General features: G+C 42.0%; 1 protein-coding gene across 1 annotated transcript in view; it reads left to right on the top strand.

Moving 5' to 3' along the window:
- The window catches only part of SCARF1 (scavenger receptor class F member 1), an 84,078-nt gene that overhangs the window by 11,048 nt on the left and 52,455 nt on the right, over positions 1-20,575 (top strand). Inside the window, exons 2-3 of the mRNA XM_075333249.1 lie at positions 10,175-10,236; positions 19,929-20,030. Of these exons, the coding sequence (XP_075189364.1) occupies positions 10,175-10,236; positions 19,929-20,030 (164 nt within the window). The remainder of the gene's footprint in view (positions 1-10,174; positions 10,237-19,928; positions 20,031-20,575) is intronic.

Raw genomic sequence — 20,575 nt, 5'->3', positions numbered from 1 at the left:
CCCCCTTTTTTCCTGTGATGCTTATATATATTTATATTTTGTATTTATACTTGTATCACAGGTGAAAATATTGCATACTGGGTTAAGTGCAATACTGATATTGGTTGACATTCTTTTTATATATTTATTCAATCTTTGTTGCATATGGAGCCGGGCATAGTACAACACATATTTTTAGCTTCATATATATATATACCTTTTTGATTCATACTGAAAACCCCATCCTTACCATGCCCTCAAGGTGATGTATACAATTCCTTTCTGCACTTTATATTCCCCCCATTTTTTACATATATTTCTTGATTGTCTTTTATATGTATGTTTTTATCTCTGCATAATAAAATTATTATTCTTGATTATTATGGATTCTGACTCCATGCTTTTCTGAGGTCAGTGGGTGAAATAGGTATTAAACATGTCACCGGTATGCTAAGTAAATATATTTTTAAAGTTGCTATTTACATGCATTCTCACCAGATGTCAGAAACAACACATCTAATCCATACAGGCAAAGAAATAAAACCATAGGTGTCCATAAATAAGTGATATGCAATATTAACAACTGAAACAGGGAAAAAGTATTGAACAAGGTTTCTGAAATGTAATTAATAATTTGTACAAAAGCCTTTTTGGTGACAGCTTCAAGACACCACCTGTATTGAGAAACTAGTCGCATGCATTGCTTAGCTGTGATTTTGGCTTATTTTTCTGCATAAACACTTTTCAAATCCTGAAGGTTATAATTATTATTATTATTATCATCATTTATGATTATAGCGCCATTTGTTCCATGGCGCTTTACATGTGAAAAGGGGTACACATAGTAGGGCCAAGTACTATAATCATAAACAAAACAAGGCACAGACTGGTACAAGAGAAGAGAGGACCCTGCCCACGAGGGCTAACAGCCTACAACGGATGGGTGAGGATACAGTAGGTGAGGGTAGAGATGGTCGTGCAGCGCTATAGCAGACTGAGGGTTACTGCAGTTTGTAGGCTTGTCAAAAGAGGTGAGTCTTCAGGTTCCTTTTGAAGTTTGTCAAGGTAGGTGAGAATCTATCTTGTGGAAGAGCATTCCAGAGTATGGGGGAGGCATGGGAGAAATCTTGGATACAATCGTGGGAAGAGGAGATGAGAGCGTAGTAGAGAAGGAGATCTTGTGAGAATTGAAGGTTACGTGCGGGTATGTACCGGGAGACTAGGTCACAGATGTAGGGAGGAGACAGGTTGTGGATGGCTTTGTAGGTCATGGTTAGGGTTTTGAACTGGAGTCGTTGGGCAATGGGAAGCCAGTGAAGGAATTGGCAGTGAGGAGAGGTTAGGGAGTAGCGGGGGGACAGGTGGATTAGTCGGGCAGCATAGTTTAGAATTGATTGTAGGGTGCGAGACTGTTAGGAGGGAGGTCACAGAGCGGGAGGTTGCAATAGTCCAGGCAGGAGATAATAAGGACATGCAGTAGGGTTTTTGCAGCTTCTTGGGAAAGGAATGTACGAATCCGGGAAATATTTTTAAGTTGAGGTGGCAGGAGGTGAAGAGGGCTTGGATATGTGGCTTCAAAGAAAGATCAGAGTCTAGAGTTATTCCCAGGCAGCGAGAACATGGGAGTGGGGAAAGTGAGCAGCCATTGAGATTGATGGATAGGTCGGTTGGGGGCGTTCATTGAGGAGGAGGAAAGATAATGAATTTTGTTTCGTCCATGTTCAGTTTTAGAAATCGAGCAGAGTAAAAGGATGAAATAGCCCACAGACACTGAAGAATTCTAGTTAGTAAGGAGATGATGTCAGATCCAGAGAGGTAGACCTGCGTATCATCAGTGTAGTCATGATACTGAAAGCCGTGGGACTCTATGAGCTGTCCCAGGCCAAAGTTATAGATGGAGAACAGCAGGTGTCTTAAAACTGAACCTTGGGGGACACCGACAAATAGTGGGTGAGGTGAGGAAGTGGTGTGAGAGTGGGAGACGCTGAAAGTTCGGTTGGTTAGGTATGAGGAGATCCCAGATAGCACCAAGTCTGTGTTGCCCAGAGATGAGAGAATTTTTAGTAGAAGGGAATGGTCTACTGTGTCAAAGGCAGAGGACAGGTCCAGGAGGAGGTGATAGTAGTGTCGCTTGCCTTTGGCAGTTAGTAGGTCATTGGTGACTTTAGTAAGGGCAGTTTCAGTGGAATGATACGGTCGGAAGCCAGATTGTAACCAGTCAAAGAGGGAGGAGGGAGAGAGGTGTGAGGACAGTTCAAGATGAACATGCTGTTCCAGTAGATTTAAGGCATAGGGGAGAAGTGATATGAGGTGATAGTTTGACACAGAGGAAGGGTCATGGGAGCAAGACAGGGCTTTTTGATGATGGGTGTGATGGAGGCATGTTTAAAGCATGAAGGGAATACACCAGTTGTTAGTGATAGATTGAAGAGATGGGTTAGGATGAAGACTGTGGTGAGATTGGGGATGCAGTGGGATGGGAGTGGGTCAAGTGGACAGGTGGTGACATATGATCTTGAGAGTAGAGTGGAAAGATGATCTTCTGTCACGGTGGAGAAGCTTGATTTGGAGGAAGAAGGCTGAGTAGTTATGAGGAGGAACTGTGGGGATTGTGGGCCAAAGCTTGCTCTGATGTTGTCAATCTTCTGCTTGAAGAAAGAGGCAAAGACTTCAGCTGACATGAGAGGAGAGGGAGGTGATGCTGGGGGGCAGAGGAGAGAATTAAAAGTTTTGAATAGTTGTTTAGGCTTATGAGATAGAGAGGATATGAGGGATGAGAAGTAGGCTTGTTTTGCAGCAGTGAGTGCAGACTTGAAAATGGTGAGGGTCTGTTTGTATGTGATGAAGAGCTCGGTGGAAGACCTCAACGATCCTGGAAACCTGTCTCAATTCTTTATTCTGGCTCGTGTGCCAGGGTTGCCTTTTGATTGTGCAGGTTTTGGAATGCGTGAGGGGGCGGCCGATTTGAGAGCTGCAGAGATGGTGGTGTTGTATAAAGTGGCTGCAGCATCTGCATCGTGTAAAGATGCAATGTCTGCAAGAGGGAGAAGGAACTGAGAAAGTGAATGTAAACCAAGGTGTTTCATATTTCTGAGAGGGTGTGAAAGGTTGCGTACTTGCAGAAAAGAGGGAAGAGAATGCTCGTAGGTTGTAGTCAGACAGTGGAAGATGTGAGTTTGAGATATTGGATAGGGAACAGAGGTTCTGTGAGCTCCTTCTAAGGACTCTGAGCTTTAGCTCCTTTCATAAATTTTCTTTTTGATTCAGGTCAGGTGATTGGCTCGGCCACTCTAGCAGCTTTATTTTTTTTCTCTGAAACCAATTGAGAGTTTCCTTGACTGTGTGTTTGGGATCATTGCTTACTAAAATGTCCACGATTGTTTTATTTTCATCATCCTGGTGGATGGCAGAAGATTTTAATCAAGAATGACACAGCCCCACCACCATGATGTTCTCACTTCCAAACTTCACTGTTGGTATGGGTTAAAGACCTCCAAACATTGTGTGTTATGGAATATAAAGAGTTCATCTGACTTTATTCTCCCAGTATTTAACATGCTTGTTTAAATGTTGTGGAACAAATGTTAAATGAACTTGAACATGCTTTTTGTTTAGCAATGGAGTCTTGCATGGTGAGTGCATAAGGGCCATAGAGGATGAGTGCATTACTTATTGTTTTCTTTGAAACAATTATACCTGCTGATTGCAAGTTTTCCTGTAGCTTTTCACAGGTGGACCTTGGCTCTTGGACTCTTCTGATAATTATTTTCACTTCCCTGTCTGAAATATTGCAGGGAGCCCCTAGTCATGGCCGGTTTATGGTGATTTGATTTTCTTTTCACTTCAAGATTATAGCCCCAACAGTGCTTATTGGAACCTTCAGTAGTTTAGAAATTTTGTAGCCAATGCCATCAGTATGTTTTGTAACAAAACAATAAGGTTGTCAGGATCTTGAGACATCTCACTGGTTTTACCCATCCTGAGATGTTTCCTGTGTGGCACCTTGGTAATGAGACACCTCTTTATAGGCCATCAGTTGAACCAGCTGACATTTTTAAATAAGTGGCAGGATTTCTAATTAGTGATAGATTGCATGGAAATTACTTTCCATGGCTTTTTGCACCTCCCTTTCTGTTTGTGTTCAATACGTTTTTCATTTTTTTGCCTGTGTGGACTGAAAGGGTTGTTACTAAGATCTGGTGAGAATTTCATATCAATAGCACCTTTTCAAATATATTTACTTAGAAAATTGGTGATGTGTTCAATACTTATTTCACCCACTATATGTTCTTATCCTTTGCCCCTTCATGGTAAATATGTCCCTCATCCTGGTAAATATGTCTTTTTCCATTGGCTAATTCCTTTTAAATATGTCCCCATCCTAAATCCAAAGCTGATAAATATTTCCCCCATTCTAGTATCTATGTCCTTATCCTGGGCCTTTTCCTTTTATATATGTTTCCTGTTCTGCTTCTAACACAAAAAAACCTCCAAAAAACATTCTACTCATCTTCCCCGATTCCCATATCACAGAGCATCCTTGTAGCCAATGCAGTAGCTGGTAGCTGTCATTGGTAAGCCTGTTGTGGTGACGCATGACATCACAGCCATGTGTCCCCAGTCATGGACACACTGATGTCAGCTGCCAGCCTTAGTTTGGCTGGCGACGTGTATTGTGGTGCAGGGACCCAACAGGTCCCTGCGCTGTAATGCATTTCAGCTGGAGGTGCGTTCTGGGAAGCACTTTCAGCAGAGAAGGCGCTGAGGTTGCCTTGACCAATCCACCCTCAAGCCCGGCACCCTTTAGCCTGATCATGGTCGTGACCTTTATGACCGTGAATGTTACGGCCCTGCCAACTGCCATGTTTAACTGTGCAGACACTTTGACGATATTGGTATTAGAAAAGTATAGTAGACGGGCACCCAACACACGTGATCTCAACATAATAATATCTGACTGGATTACATGAAGAGAAAGAAGGACTTACGCAAGCCCACAAAGAAGATCTGTGGTTAGTTCTCTATGATGTCTGGAACAACCTTCCTGCCTGGTTCCTTCAAAAACTGTTTGCTTGTGAACCTGGAAGAAGAGAAGTTTTTATGGTGTTTTGAAGGCAAAGGGTGGTCAAACTGAATAATGATATGATTTGGATTTCTCTTTTGCTCGTTCCCTTTCCATTTTGTAAATAATTTCATATAAACTATTAATACTTCTATTTTTTTTAAATCATTCTTACTTTGTAGAATTTTTTTAACACTTATGTACAGCGCTATATCTTTCACTTATATCTGAAAAATCAAATCTACCTCCCAACTATGTCTCGCCAATAGCTCACAAGTAAAATCCATCTCATGGTTTGAGAAGTACTGCTACAGATAAGGTGGATACATGCTTGTGCAATTTTAGACAGGGTTTTCCTAGAAATGTACCTTCTATAAATGTATATTTAAGTTGTGAATGAAATATTTGAATATTTAGAATTAGATTTTGTACTATGTACTATGGTTATAGTAGCTGCAACATTATGTTGACTACTTGTTATAAATATATCAACTAAACTATACCTTTAGAAGCACTGGTGCATTTCTTTAGCGGGCTTTACACGCTGCGACATCGCTAATGCGGAGTCGTTGGGGTCACGGAATTTGTGACGCACATCCGGCCACATTAGCGATGCCGTTGCGTGTGACACCGATAAGCGATTGTGCATTGTTGCAAAAACGTGCAAAATCGCTAATCGGCGACATGGGGGTCCATTCTTAAAAATCATTACTGCAGCAGTAACGAAGTTGTTCCTCGTTCCTGCGGCAGCACACATCGCTGCGTGTGATGCCGCAGGAACGAGGAAGCTCCCCTTACCTGCCTCCCGGCCGCTATGAGGAAGGAAGGAGGTGGGCGGGATGTTACGTCCCGCTCAGCTCCGCCCCTCCGCTGCTATTGGGCGGCGGTTCAGTGACGCTTCAGTGACGTTGCTGTGACGCCGCACGGACCGCCCCCTTAGAAAGGAGGCGGTTCGCCCGTCACAGCGACGTCGCCGGACAGGTAAGTATGTGTGACGGCTGTTGTGCGGCACGGGCAGCGATTTGCCCGTGTCGCGCAACAGATGGGGGCGGGTACCCACACTAGCGATATCGGGACCGATATCGCAGTGTGTAAAGTAGCCTTTTGTGTGTCTATTACATATCTACTCAGTGATTATTTTTAAACTTGCTTAAAATTATAATTCTCGGCAGCTCATCATCCTGTGCAAATATCAAAATCAATGAAAGAACGATCTATTAACAGTTATGTGCGCATCAAAAGTGAAGGTATTGAAATGGGACGATTGTTAAAGAAAGATTTTTTCTGAAATGCCACAGCATTTCAGTGTCAAACATACATGGCTGAAATCATGCAGCCAATGTCAAATACAACCTGTGGTCCAGGCAGGATGTATCCACTCAGGTTCCCTTTAATCCAGTGACCATATCACCATATGAAACAGTAATGGCCACCTTAAAGGGAACCTGTCAGCAGATTTGGGGCCTATAAGCTGCAGCCAGCACCACGGGGCTCTTATGTACAGCATTCTAACATGCTATATATAAGAGCCCAGGCCGCTGTGTAGAACATAAAAATTACTTTATAATACTTACCCTAAACGGTCGCTGCAGTGGAGTTGGGCCATATAGGCATCTCCGTTCTCTGGTGCCGGCGCCTCCTCTTTCAGCCATCTTCGTCCTCCTTCTGAAGCCTGTGTGCATGACGCATACTACATCATACACACTCGCTGCTCTCGCACAGGTGCACTACAATACTTTGATCTGCCCTGCTCAGGGCAGATCAAAGTGCGCTTGCGCAGGACCTCAATGCCGGCGAGTGTGGATGACGTAGGATGCGTCATGCACCCTGGCTTCAGAAGAAGGAGGACAAAGAAAGCCGAAAGAGGAGGCTACGGTACTGGAGAACGGAGACACCCCTTATGACCCAACTTCACTGCAGCGACCATTTAGGTAAGTATTATAAAGTGATTTTTATGTTCTACACAGCGGCCTGGGCTCTTATATACAGCATGTTAGAATAACATATAACATAACTTTTTAATCACTGTTTATTCCATACAAACAGCAATCTCCTCTCACGTTACCTTGTTTATTGTGCGGAATAATTTAAGTTTACAGTATGGTACCAATTATATATACACTTTTATTTTTTTATAGCTTTCACGATATTACAACTTTTTATTCTTTAAGAGTTTTTTTCTGTTTTGTTGTTTTTAGATTGTTACCATTTTATTTTTTTTTAGTTATTTTTAGTCCTTTGGTTTGTTCTAACAATAAAAAAAAACATTTTTGTATTCCCTATAATGGCGGTGTGATTAGCAGTATTTTATGTACATCAAATCATATTTCTGACAGATATCAAAGGTTGCAATCAGATCAATTTTACATAAACCCCCATAAACAAAATTATTTTTATATTCTTTTGATAGGACAAAAATTGATCAGATACAGTCATATGATAAAGTTTGGGCACCCCTATTAATGTTAACCTTTTTTCTTTATAACACTTTGGGTTTTTGCAACAGCTATTTCAGTTTCATATATCTAATAACTGATGGACTGAGTAATATTTCTGGATTGAAATGAGGTTTATTGTACTAACAGAAAATGTGCAATCCGCATTTAAACAGAATTTGACCGGTGCAATGGGTACCCTTATCAATTTCTTGATTTGAACACTCCAAACTACTTTTTACTGACTTACTAAAGCACTAAATTGGTTTTGTAACCTCATTGAGCTTTGAACTTCATAGGCAGGTGTATCCAATCATAAGAAAATATTTTTAAGGTGGCCACTTGCAAGTTGTTCTCCTATTTGAAGCTCCTATGAAGAGTGGCATCATGGGCTCCTCAAAACAACTCTCAAATGATCTGAAAACAAAGATTATTCAACATAGTTGTTCAGGGGAAGGATACAAAAAGTTGTCTCAGAGATTTAAACTGTCAGTTTCCACTGTGAGGAACATAGTAAGGAAATGGAAGAACACAGGTACAGTTCTTGTTAAGCCCAGAAGTGGCAGGCCAAGAAAAATATCAGAAAGGCAGAGAAGAAGAATGGTGAGAACAGTCAAGGACAATCCACAGACCACCTCCAAAGACCTGCAGCATCATCTTGCTGCAGATGGTGTCAATGTGCATCGGTCAACAGTACAGCGCACTTTGCACAAAAAGAAGCTGTATGGGAGAGTGATGCGAAAGAAGCCGTTTCTGCAAGCACGCCACAAACAGAGTCGCCTGAGGTATGCAAAAGCACATTTGGACAAGCCAGTTACATTTTGGAAGAAGATCTGTGGACTGATGAAACAAAGATTGAGTTGTTTGGTCATACAAAAAGGCGTTATGCATGGAGGCAAAAAAAACACGGCATTCCAAGAAAAGCACTTGCTACCCACAGTAAAATTTGGTGGAGGTTCCATCATGCTTTGGGGCTGTGTGGCCAATGCTGGCACCGGGAATCTTGTTAAAGTTGAGGGTCACATGGATTCAACTCAGTATCAGCAGATTCTTGACAATAATGTGCAAGAATCAGTGACGAAGTTGAAGTTACGCAGGGGATGGATATTTCAGCAAGACAATGATCCAAAACACCGCTCCAAATCTACTCAGGCATTCATGCAGAGGAACAATTACAATATTCTGGAATGGCCATCCCAGTCCCCAGACCTGAATATCATTGAAAATATGTGAGATGATTTGAAACGTGCTGTCCATGCTCGGCGACCATCAAACTTAACTGAACTGGAATTGTTTTGTAAACAGGAATGGTCAAATATACCTTCATCCAGGATCCAGGAACTCATTAAAAGCTACAGGAAGCGACTAGAGGCTGTTATTTTTGCAAAAGGAGGAGCTACAAAATATTAATGTCACTTTTATGTTGAGGTGCCCATACTTTTGCACCGGTCAAATTTTGTTTAAATGCGGATTGCACAATTTCTGTTAGTACAATAAACCTCATTTCAATTCAGAAATATTACTCAGTCCATCAGTTATTAGATATATGAAACATGAGACATGACATAAGTCTTTGTGACCTATTTAGTGTATATACAGGGGGTCGTAAATTAGTATTCCTGACTATTTTATCTCTTTGGGATCTAAAATTTTCTTTTTACAGTAACAACATTCATATGAACATGTCTGAAAAGCGCTGTGGTATTAATAGCATTACATAAGTAAGCTTATAAAGATGCTTGTTTTGGCTTCTGGGTTACATAACCTATAAGTCAAAGCTAAACTTTAAAAATATATTTGGTTCCCAGACATTCCCTAAAACATGTTACTTTATAACATTACATCAAGTCTGAAAAAAAGAGCAAAAACTCAGGCAAAATGAGTAAATAATCATGTAAGGCCATATTCGCACAGTATTTAAAGGGAACCAACCAGCAGGATTTTCATATATAAAGTAAAGCCAGTGCTATACTAGTGCTAGGATGCTGAATGTAACCATACCTATTGTTCAGAGATTGGATGTTTTATTTCAGAAATATGTGCGAGTAAGGTTCCAGTAATGCTCTGCTACTTGATTAACAGGTGCAATAGGAAGGGAATATGTGAGTCGGGTCTTGCATCTATTCCTGCCCCTGTCTATCTATTCCCACCTCTGTCTGTCTGCCTGCGCCGTAATTAATGTTTATGACGGCGACAGGTGGAGAAGGCCAGGCAGTAGACAAGGGTGGGAATAGATAGCAGGATCTGACTAACATATTTCTGCCCCATTGCACTTGTCAATCAAATAGTAGTGCATTGCTGAAGCTTTACTGGCACATATTTCTAAAATAAAACCTCCAATCTCAGAACAAAAGGTATGGTTACATTCAGCATCCTAGCACCAGTATAGCACTGGCTTTACTTTATATATGAAAATCCTGTTGGTTGGTTCCCTTTAAGCACAGGGTCTGCTGGGTTCTGAAATCAGACAGAACCTTTGATGGAGCCATAGAGTTCGATAACAGAAATAGACTTCAAATGGACTCCGTATGTGCTTTCTTCAGCGGCGTCCATCTTATTAGATGGGTGAAACAATATAATCTACATTTAACAGATTTTCTAAGCACCGTTTGCACATCATCTGCCTAGTGTCAATTTCAGGATGTCACTAAAAGAAAATGATGAAACTAATCAACTTCCTGCTTCTCCCTTCCCTTAGTGTCACCAAAGGACTGGTGTGCTGCCCAGGCTGGAAACAGGAAGGACGAGAGTGCACAGCTGGTAAGAAAGGACATTTTGAAAAGTTAACAGAATTACTTTGGTGGTCATTATCGTTACTACTATTTGGAATGAAAAGCTCAGTCCTAATTAATATTAAAGAGAATCGGTCAACATTAATCCCCTTTTAAACAAATATAATGGGAAGCTTAAAGGGAACCAACCATCAGGTTTTTCACATATAAAGTACAGGCAGTGCCATACTGAACCTAGGATTGTGAATCCAAGCATACTGTTACGGGGTTGGCGGCTTAGGAGAAGGATGGTTCAAACAATCCCAAGGGCAACCAGAGGTTCACTGTGCTATAGATGGAATATATCTGCTAAGAGCCCAGAGAGCTGAACAGAAGACTGCAGACTTCTGTATAATAAGGTTCAAATTAATAAGGTGCAAACGGTCAGTGCTATTCACACACCAAGATGAGCGAACAGAAAAGCGAATGCAGCAAAGCCACTATATGCGAATCTGCACAGTTTCACCTGCTACAAATAATAAAGTGCGGTGCAGCAGTACGCTTAACCAGCGCTGCTACACAGTAGAGGAGAGGCAGCCTAATAGATAGCTGTGGTAACCTCAATGCTATCGCTGCCGGTATATATGTGGGGAACAGCGGATGCCAACCACAGTTAACCAGCGCGGTTGCCCGCTTAATATTACTCAGTAGCTATAAATAAAAGGTGGTGAGTAGAGTTGATTGAACCCGCCAAAATCTGGGACCGGCGGATCACTGCCCGATTGAAAAAAAAAGTCCGAATCCGCTCCATGTTCCGGTGCCTATGTAATCTATGGGGACCAGAATCCGGAGATTAAAAACATTTGTGGAGAGAATAGGGGCGTAGGAGCGCGCGCGGTGTATTCACCCGAGGCTGGGTCATGGCAAACAACTCCTTCCGGGTCACGCTTTTCACTTCCGGAGTCGACAATTCAATATTCATTGTTTTGCCCACCCACCGACGCGTGTAATTGGTTGCAGTTAGACGTGCCCCCCTGAGTGGCAGCGTGTCAGCTGACTGCAACCAATCACAGGCAGCAGGATGGCCGGTGGGCGGGGAAAGCAGTGCAAGTGTCTGCAAGTCAGTATGGTGAACGTGCATGTGTTTCAGAAACACATGCACGTTCCTGTCAGAAGTGTGTGCGGCTGTGCCGGTGATGCGGCTTTTTTTTTTTTATTATTTAAATAAATAATTATAAAAAAAACTATGTGCGGTCCCCCCCTAATTTTGATACCTAGCCAAGATAAAGCTAGCTGGGGGCTGGTATTCTCAGCTCGCAGCCGCCCAGTATTGCCGCATCTATTAGATGTGACAATCCCGATGCTTTACTGGCTTTTCCTGTTGGCCTGGAGCTTTGCCAATCGGGGTAATAAGGGCTTAATAGCAGTGCACAGCTGCTACTAAACCCTAGGTTACTGATGACACAAGCATCTATAAGATACCTGCATCACACTTACCTGTAAATGAAAGTAAATAAACACAGACACAGAGATAAATCCTTTATTTGGAATAAAGTACAAAACACACACCCTCCTTCACCTCTTTATTAACCCCCAATACCCTGCTGTCCGGCGTAATCCACACAAGGTCCCACGCAGCTTCAGCTCTGCTACATAACACAGCCAGCGGCCATAGAGCACGACCGCTGGCTGTGCAGACAATGACTGAGCCGTGATGACTGCACGGCAGGCAGATAGTGTCACAGGCTGGGGGCGCATCTGCCTGCAATCAATCACAGGCTAGAGCAGACCTGGGCAAGGGGCGGCCCGCGGGCCACATCCGGCCCGCCTGCTCTCTGTGACCGGCCCGCCCGTCTTCAGCCGGTGCAGTGGAGCCGGGCTGCAGCGTGCCAAGCAGGAAGAGATCCTGTGCAGTCAGTGCAGGCAGCGGAACGCAGGAGTCTTTCCTCTGTTCCCTGCCGGCACTAATTGTCAGTGACACACGCGCGCGCTCTGACGTTGTCAGTACTGCGCTGCGTGTGTCATTTCAAAAGTTCCCGCCCGGCAGGAGAAGAAGCAGCACAGCAGACGGAATAATTAATCTTGCAGGACCTGCGATGATGTCACGCCCATGTGACTGTGTGGGAGGAGACACAGGATGCCGGGCAGAAAGCAAAGTTACTGAATCCTGAAGGAGATGTGGACACATGATGACTGGTAATAAGAAAAGAGGGGACATGAGGGGGAGGGGGGCTGCAGGGTGAGTGCATATGAGGGAAGATGGAGTTGCAGGGTGAGTGGCATATGTGGGAAGATGGAGTTGCAGGGTGAGTGGCATATGTGGGAAGATGGAGCTGCAGGGTGAGTGGTATATGAGGGAAGATGGAGTTGCAGGGTGAGTGGCATATGAGGGAAGATGGAGTTGCAGGGTGAGTGGCATATGAGGGAAGATGGAGTTGCAGGGTGAGTGGCATATGAGGGAAGATGGAGTTGCAGGGTGAGTGGCATATGAGGGCTGCAGACTGACAGAAGGATGTGAAGGGGTGCAGAGTGTTTGAGAGGGGTAAGTCGGGGTACAGGCAGGGTGAGATATGTGGGCAGGGTGTGTGACATATGGGGGTGTAGTGTGTGTGATATGGGGGTGCAGGCTGTATGGGGTGTAGTGTGTGTGATATGGGGGTGCAGGCTGTATGGGGAGCAGCGTGTGTGACATATGGGGGTGTAGTATATTACAGGTGTGCTATATGGAGGTGTATATAGTGGTGTAGTATATGGGGGTATAGTGATGTAGTATATTACAGGTGTGCTATATGGAGGTGTAGTATATTACAGGTGTACTATATGGAGGTGTAGTATATTACAGGTGTACTATATGGAGGCGTAGTATATTACAGGTGTGCTATATGGAGGTGTATATTACAGGTGTGCTCTATGGAGGTGTAGTATATTACAGGTGTGCTCTATGGAGGTGTAGTATATTACAGGTGTGCTCTATGGAGGTGTAGTATATTACAGGTGTGCTATATGGAGGTGTAGTATATTACAGGTGTGCTCTATGGAGGTGTAGTATATTACAGGTGTGCTATATGGAGGTGTAGTATATTACAGGTGTGCTATATGGAGGTGTAGTATATTACAGGTGTGCTATATGGAGGTGTAGTATATTACAGGTGTGCTATATAGGGGTGTAGTGATGTAGTATATTACAGGTGTACTATATGGAGGTGTAGTATATTACTACAGTATATACTACTCCTAATATAACCTAAGCATTGCCCAGTCACGACTCACCCCCAATCAGCGTAGGAGTCGTCCAGCGGCCAATTCACGGATGCCGCGTCATCAGAGCAGCTGACATCTATCTGTCAATCCAGGGATGCCGCGTCATCAAAGCAGCTGACGTCCAACAGCCAATCTGAGGATGCCACATCACGCGCAAGCGCAGTGACTCGATTTGCACATTTAGACTCTGGCAGAGATGACTCAGCCCATGCATGCGCAGTAGCCCATTTTCCGCACTTAGACTCCTGCCTGAGAGGGAGGACGCTTCTAGCGGACAGCCTTAACACATACCTTCAGATCCAAGGCTTGATTGCAGAAAATTCCTTAATCAAAGCTTCAGAAATGACTTCATTGGGGCAGAGGCTTGAGCATCGGGGTGAGAATTTTTGGATTGGGTCTTGAGTAAATATTCCTCCCTTGTGTGCTTGGCTGGCTGTTATGTAAATTTCTCCCCTCCGTCACCACCATTATAGTTATGGTCGGTGCGTGTGCAGTAGAATCTTGAAGTATTATACGAACTCTTCATTAAAATGGCATCAGAGTTAGCGCATGAGCATACTGCTATCAGACATCCATCCTGCTTCTGACTTGTCAAATGCTCGCGCCCGCGCCATTGGTGACGCATATGCGCTCACATTCTCTGCCTCATCAACACCGAAGGAGCACGAGCGGTCACAATAAAAGAAGAGACGGCCCCAAACAGCAGCACAACCCTGACACAGTTTGAGTTTAAAAACTTGCATTTTTTTTCAGACTGCTAACTCTATTTCTTTTTTTAATTTTCAGACTACCTGATATGCATTTTTAGTACAATGAACTTCTCAATACGGATTCACTAGTATATATTTGGGGCAAAGAAACTCAGCTTAACAGTAAAACACAAAGACAGAACAAGGTCATGAAGAAAAGCCAAAGACACGAGTATATTGTGCCCAAAAATAATACTTTATTAATAAGTCAAAAGTAAACAATATATCATACAGTATAGTTTAAAAGCATGGTGCAGACCCATTCTCAACGTTTCCGTCGCCTCATCACACGTTTAGCCCTTTCTTTATCACGAACTCCCCCTGGGCAAAATGCGCATTGTGGCGACAGGGACATACTGGGAGCCAGTCTGCATATGAGTTTAGCGTTTATGGATTTAACCCTTGACTAACATGTCTTTAGTTCCACTTAAAAGAAGATCTTTCCATGGCACAATAATGCTGTTTCTTACATCGATTATGCAGCACATTCACTTTTTCAAAACATGCAGTTGACTGAGGTTTCCCTTGTGTTGTGTTCCCTGCACCATGCTTTTATAGGAAACCTGTCATGTACAATATGCACTCAGAACCACGACCAGTTCTGGGTGCATATTGCTAATCCCTGCCTAACCGTCCCTGTATACACTAGCATAGATAAAAAGATCTTTAGAAAAAGTATTTCTAAAAATCTTATATCAAATGCTAATGAGCGAGGGGACTAGTCCCCTGGGTGTTAGTTCCCCTGGCTAGTCGGCTCCATTAGCATGGTATTACGCCCCTGTGAATGTGCAGCATCAGAGGATGATCTCACTCACCTTTCCGCTGCCATCGCCACCCGATGCTCAGTGCGCATGACCCCGGAGTTTCAGTCATGCGCACTATGAAGCCAGGTGTTCGCATCCTGGCTTCAACATGAAGTAGTGCGCATGACCGAAACTCCGGGGTCATGCGTACTGAGCCGAAATCCAGCGTCGGGTGGCGATGGCAGCAGAGAGGTGAGTGAGATCATCCTCTGAACCTGTGCATTCATTAGCATGTTAGCACTCCCACAGGGACGTACTAACATGCTAATGGAGCCTACTAGCCAGGGAAACAGACGCCCAGGGGACTAATCCCCTCGCTCATTAGCATACAGTAAAAGATCTTTAGAAATACTTTTCTAAAGATCTCTTTATCTATGCTAGTGTATACAGGGAAAGTTAGGCAGGGATTACTAATATACACCCAGAACTGCTCATGGTTCTGGCTGCATATTTCACCTGACAGGTTCTCTTTACACTATACTGTATGATATATTGTTTATTTTTGACTTATTAATAAAGTATTATTTTTTGGGCACAATATACAGTACTCATATCTTGGGCTTTTCTTCATGCCCTTATTCTGCCTTTGTGTTCTACTGATGAGTTGAGTTTGTTTGCCCCAATCATATACTGGTGAATTTGTATTGAGAATTTCATTGTAACAAAAATGCATATCAGTTAGACCTTAGCCACACTGCATGAAAATCGGTGCGAATGGAGTGCGATAAAAAAATCGCATTCCACTCGGACCAATATTAGCCTATCTGTCAGCAACCATGAGCGATTATTTTCTCAGTCCTAATCGGATCGAGAAAACAATTGCAACATGCTGCGACTGTAATGTGTTCCTTGTTTCTCTCGCACCCATTCAAGTCTATGTGTATCACAGGTGTACCGAGAGTGCAGGGCGAGAATGGTAATAGCTGGCAACGGAGGAGAGAGGGAGATAAATCCCTCCCTCTCCTTCTCAGCGCCGGCCCGCCCCTCTTCAGCACTGGCCCGTCCCTCCTCAGAGCCGGCCCCGCCCCCTGCAGCTGAGGTCCGCTCGCACGATCACTTACTTTCTTATTTCTGAGTTAGATCCAGTATGTTTTAGGTAGCTGTAGACTAAGGATGTGAAATCCGAAAACGCGTCCTCTGTGATTGCCACATGGATCTTGTTTTTAACATGGAGTGTTTTTTCTATATAAAATAAAGTTTTGGATTTTATTATATTTCTGGACTTGGATGCTGGATTCCTTCTTGATTAATTTCATTGGAATTTTTTGGGCCGGATTCTCTGCTTTCTTGCACCGTCTGGAAATACAAGCCTCAACAACATACACGATTGGGTGAGCTGAATTTTTTCTTTTTTTGTGTAAAATGTAAAGTATACAAAAAATGCAGTGATTTGGAAATCTCTGCTAGCCATATATGTACCACTGATAAGTGGCATTAAAAACTACAACTTGTGCTTCCAAAAACAAATCCTCACACAAGCTACATCAACTAAAAAATTAAAAACCCAAATAGATCAAAATAACCAAAAATAGCTGTTCCCTTTGTTTCATACGGTGATCCTGACAGTGGATACATCCTGCCTGAACCACAGGCAGCATGTATTTGACAATGGCAGTCATGTATGTTTTAACCCTGCGGCATTTCAGAGAAAACCTTTCTTTAATAACCGGTCTGTTTAGACAACGTGGCTTCACTTTTGATGTGCACAGAACTGTTAATAGATTGCTCTGTCATTGACATTGACAGGACATGTCCTATTTACACAGGATGATAGGCTGCCGAAAATGATAATTTTTAAGCGAGCTTAACAATAATCTCTAGGTAGATATATAATAAGCACACAAAGAAATGCACCAGCGCTCCTAAAATTATAGTTTGGTTGAAATATTTATAACAAATAGTCAACGAAATGTGACAGCTTTATAACCATAGTACATCTAGTGTAGAAAAATCAAATTATAAATATTCAAATATTCCATTAACAATTTAAATGTCAGTTTATTATTTAAATACATTTAGAGAAGGAACATTTCTAGGATAACGCTGTCAAAAATTGCACAGGTATGCATCCACCTTATGTATAGCGATACATCTCAAACCATTAAGTGGGTTTTACTTGTTAGTTTTTAGCGAGACACCCATCGGGAGGTAGTTTTGATTTTCTCAGAAATAAATGAAAGATGGCGTAATGTGCAAAAGTTTTAGGCAGGTGTGGAAACAATTCTGCAAATAATCATTTCAAAAACAGAAGTGTTAACAGTTTATATTTATTAATTAAAATGGAAAATGAATGAGCAAAAGAGAAATTAAGATCAAATCATTATTTGGTGGGACCACCCTTTGTCTTCACAACAGAATATAGATAACTGATCAGAATGTGAAAGTTAAAGGGAATCTGTCACCGGGATTTTGCAATGTAAGCTGAGGACAGCATGCTGCAAGGGTTAAAGAAAAAAACATCTGTGTTTCTCTTATCTTTGTGCCAGCTATTGTTTACTCATACTAAAGGGTTTATTGCTCTGTTATTAACATTGGTGGGACTTCTCTACCAGCAGAGCAGACCCACCTGCCCTCTGCTGAGATTGACACCTCACAGTCAATGCACAATCTCTACTGAAAGTCCGGTGTAGGCGGGGAAGCTCACTCAGCTCTGCTACACTCAAATCTGATATAAAATCAGATTGGCTGCACACAGTGATCTAAGTTAAACAAGGTTAGTTTCAAAATCTCTTTGCCTACATTATGCTACTCTCAGATTAAGTAGCAAAAACCTGGTGACAGATTCCCTTTAAAGATTATTCCATTTAAATTGAAAAAAAATAAAATAAATAAAAATGGATGCCGATACAGTTGAAAGCAATAATGGAAGAGGGAACACTCCGCTGATGGTCCCTCTTCCAGCATTCTCCCTCGGCGTCCAATGTCTCATCAAAATGAACATGGTGACTTCACTACAAAGTGCCGACTGTGCTGAGATGAGCAGAGCTGCAGACCTCTCACTACGGAGAGCAGATCAGTGGGGGAACAACAGGAGGTGAGTATTTATTTTTTTTCAATCGATGAGTACACTGGTGGCCATAATACCATACAGATGTGTATGGAATGTACCTTATTCTATATGGAGGACTATGGGCAGTGCATTAAACTATATGGAGGACTTTGGGGAGAGCATTATACTATTTGGAGGACTATGGGGTGTGTATGATTCAATATGCAGAACTATAGGGTGCATTATACGATATGGAGAACTGTGGGGTGTACATTATTTTATATGGAGGACTATGGGGTGCATTGCATTATATGGAGGACTATGGGAAGTGCATAATATTGCACTGACAAGCAAAAGGGTAACAATCTTTTGAACTTTTGACTATCAGACTTCGTATCACACAATCCACTATAGGTTTGAATGTGAGACTAACTTAATTTTATAAACAATCATCTTGGCTATCTCATACATAAATTTGACTTCCAACTATTTAACATATAATTAGTTATGCAGATTGTCATGTCACTGCATACATTTTAATTTTTAGCATTTTGTTAGTATTTTGTAAATCCACCTTTGGCTTTCAATACTGACTGAACCCTTCAGGGCGTGCTCTCAATCAGATTCAAGCATGTCTTGATCGAAATCTGATCTCAGGTCTCTTCTACACATTGCCAATGTTGGCGCATACTGGAAAACTCACTTTTTTATCAACTCTGCTCACAAGTGTTTGATTCGGTTGAGGTCTGGGCACTGTGGAGGCCAATCCAGCACCTCTACTTCATTGTCATTGAACCATTTCTTTACCAATCTCAAAGTATGCTTCCGGTTGTTGTCCTGCTGGAACACTATTTCGTCCTTTTCATACCCATAGTACTTGAGTGTAGGAAGTCATCTTGTAGGATACTCACATGTATCTCAGCATTGAGACCAACATCGATCCTGGTCAAGTATCCAACGCATTTGGCTGGGGGGGATGAACTTATGCTATGGGGCCCCATGATTTCTATGTAAACCCCTGATTGTACGGCGAGCCCTACTCATAGACAATAATTTCTGAAAGTATTCCTGAGGTCATGCAGTGATTTGCACAACTGAATCATGCCTATTTTTAATGCAGTGCTCCCTGAGGGGCTGCTGATGATGACCATCTAATTAAGACTATTGGCATTGTCCCTTGTGCAGAAGGATTTTTCCAGGATCTCTGAATCATTTGATGATATTATGTACTGTAGATGGCGGGATAATCAAAGATTTAATAATGTAATTTTACGTTAAGGAACATTTTTCTGAAATAGTTCCACAATTTTTATATGCAGTTCACAGATTGTAGACCCTGTGACCATCTTTGCTTCTGAGAGACTCTGCCTCTCTAACAAGATTTTTTTTATATGCAGTTGTGTAACTTTGTGAAAAATTGACCATCCAGCTGTTTTTCATTAGTACCACTTACTTTTCCAGCCTTCTGTTAACCCTGTCCGAATTTTTTGGAGATGTGTTCCTGACATCAATTTCTAAATGAGTTAATTTTTTTTTCCGAATGAAATAGCAAATGTTTGTGACAGAAGCTGCTTGAAATTTTGGAGGTGACGTGGCCTTCTTACCACTTGTGTCCCGGTGGAGATGTATAGGTTGCACCAATGAAGTGTCTGCCTCTGACTCCTAACACTATAATGCAATAATATAATACTAATAAAGCTAGCAGTAATTCACAAAGCAACATGACACAAACAGCGATGGAGAGAACTACTCACTATGATATTCCTATGTCCTGGCTGTGCCGTGTCATTTGCTCAGAACTATGGCTGACAGCACTGTAATGTTTATTCATACATTACAGTGTAATTCATTTTACACCATGAAATAACCCCTTTAATATGTTTACAAGAACTATAATGAATTGGTCCCTTTTGTAAATATGTCTTTTCTCTCTCCCCAGCAATTTGTGAAGGGTCTGATGGCTGCAAAACAGATGAAGTTTGCATTAGACCAGGAGTATGTGGCTGTAAACCAGGTTTCTTTGGTGCTGATTGCTATTCCCGTGAGTACAGCTACAGATTTATTATTTATAAATTGAGCAATAGTATACATGTAAATGAGGCCTTGAAAAAAAGTGTATACACATTCTGAATCGGTCATGATTTTACTATACTTTCATGTACCTGCTATCTAGAAATAAAGGAAGCTGAATGGACCTTTAGTCAATGCTATCTAATATATAAAGCTGAGTATATATATGTGTCATATATATATATATATATATATATATATATATATATATATATATATATATTATATATATATAGATATAGTGCATTAATCTATTTCTAGTGTATGTATGTCCGCTACAGGAATCCGCACCGTCACATTTACAATCACAACATTTTGCACAGGGAATGTCATAGACTATATTTTGAGGGGAAAATTTAACCCCGCACTTTATAGTTATTCACCAAAACACCTGCTTGCACTAAAGTCAATGGAGCTGGGAGCCACAGGTCATTAATAGGAATTCAGATTAATTGTTATAGGCAACGCAGGATATTCTTAGTATAAAGGGCACATTACATGCTACGATATACCAAG

The sequence above is a fragment of the Anomaloglossus baeobatrachus genome, chromosome 2 (genome assembly GCF_048569485.1).
Source record: "Anomaloglossus baeobatrachus isolate aAnoBae1 chromosome 2, aAnoBae1.hap1, whole genome shotgun sequence".
Taxonomy (NCBI): Eukaryota; Metazoa; Chordata; class Amphibia; order Anura; family Aromobatidae; genus Anomaloglossus; species Anomaloglossus baeobatrachus.
The sequence above is the reverse complement of the archived record's forward strand: the minus strand, read 5'-3'. Positions and strand labels throughout refer to the sequence as shown.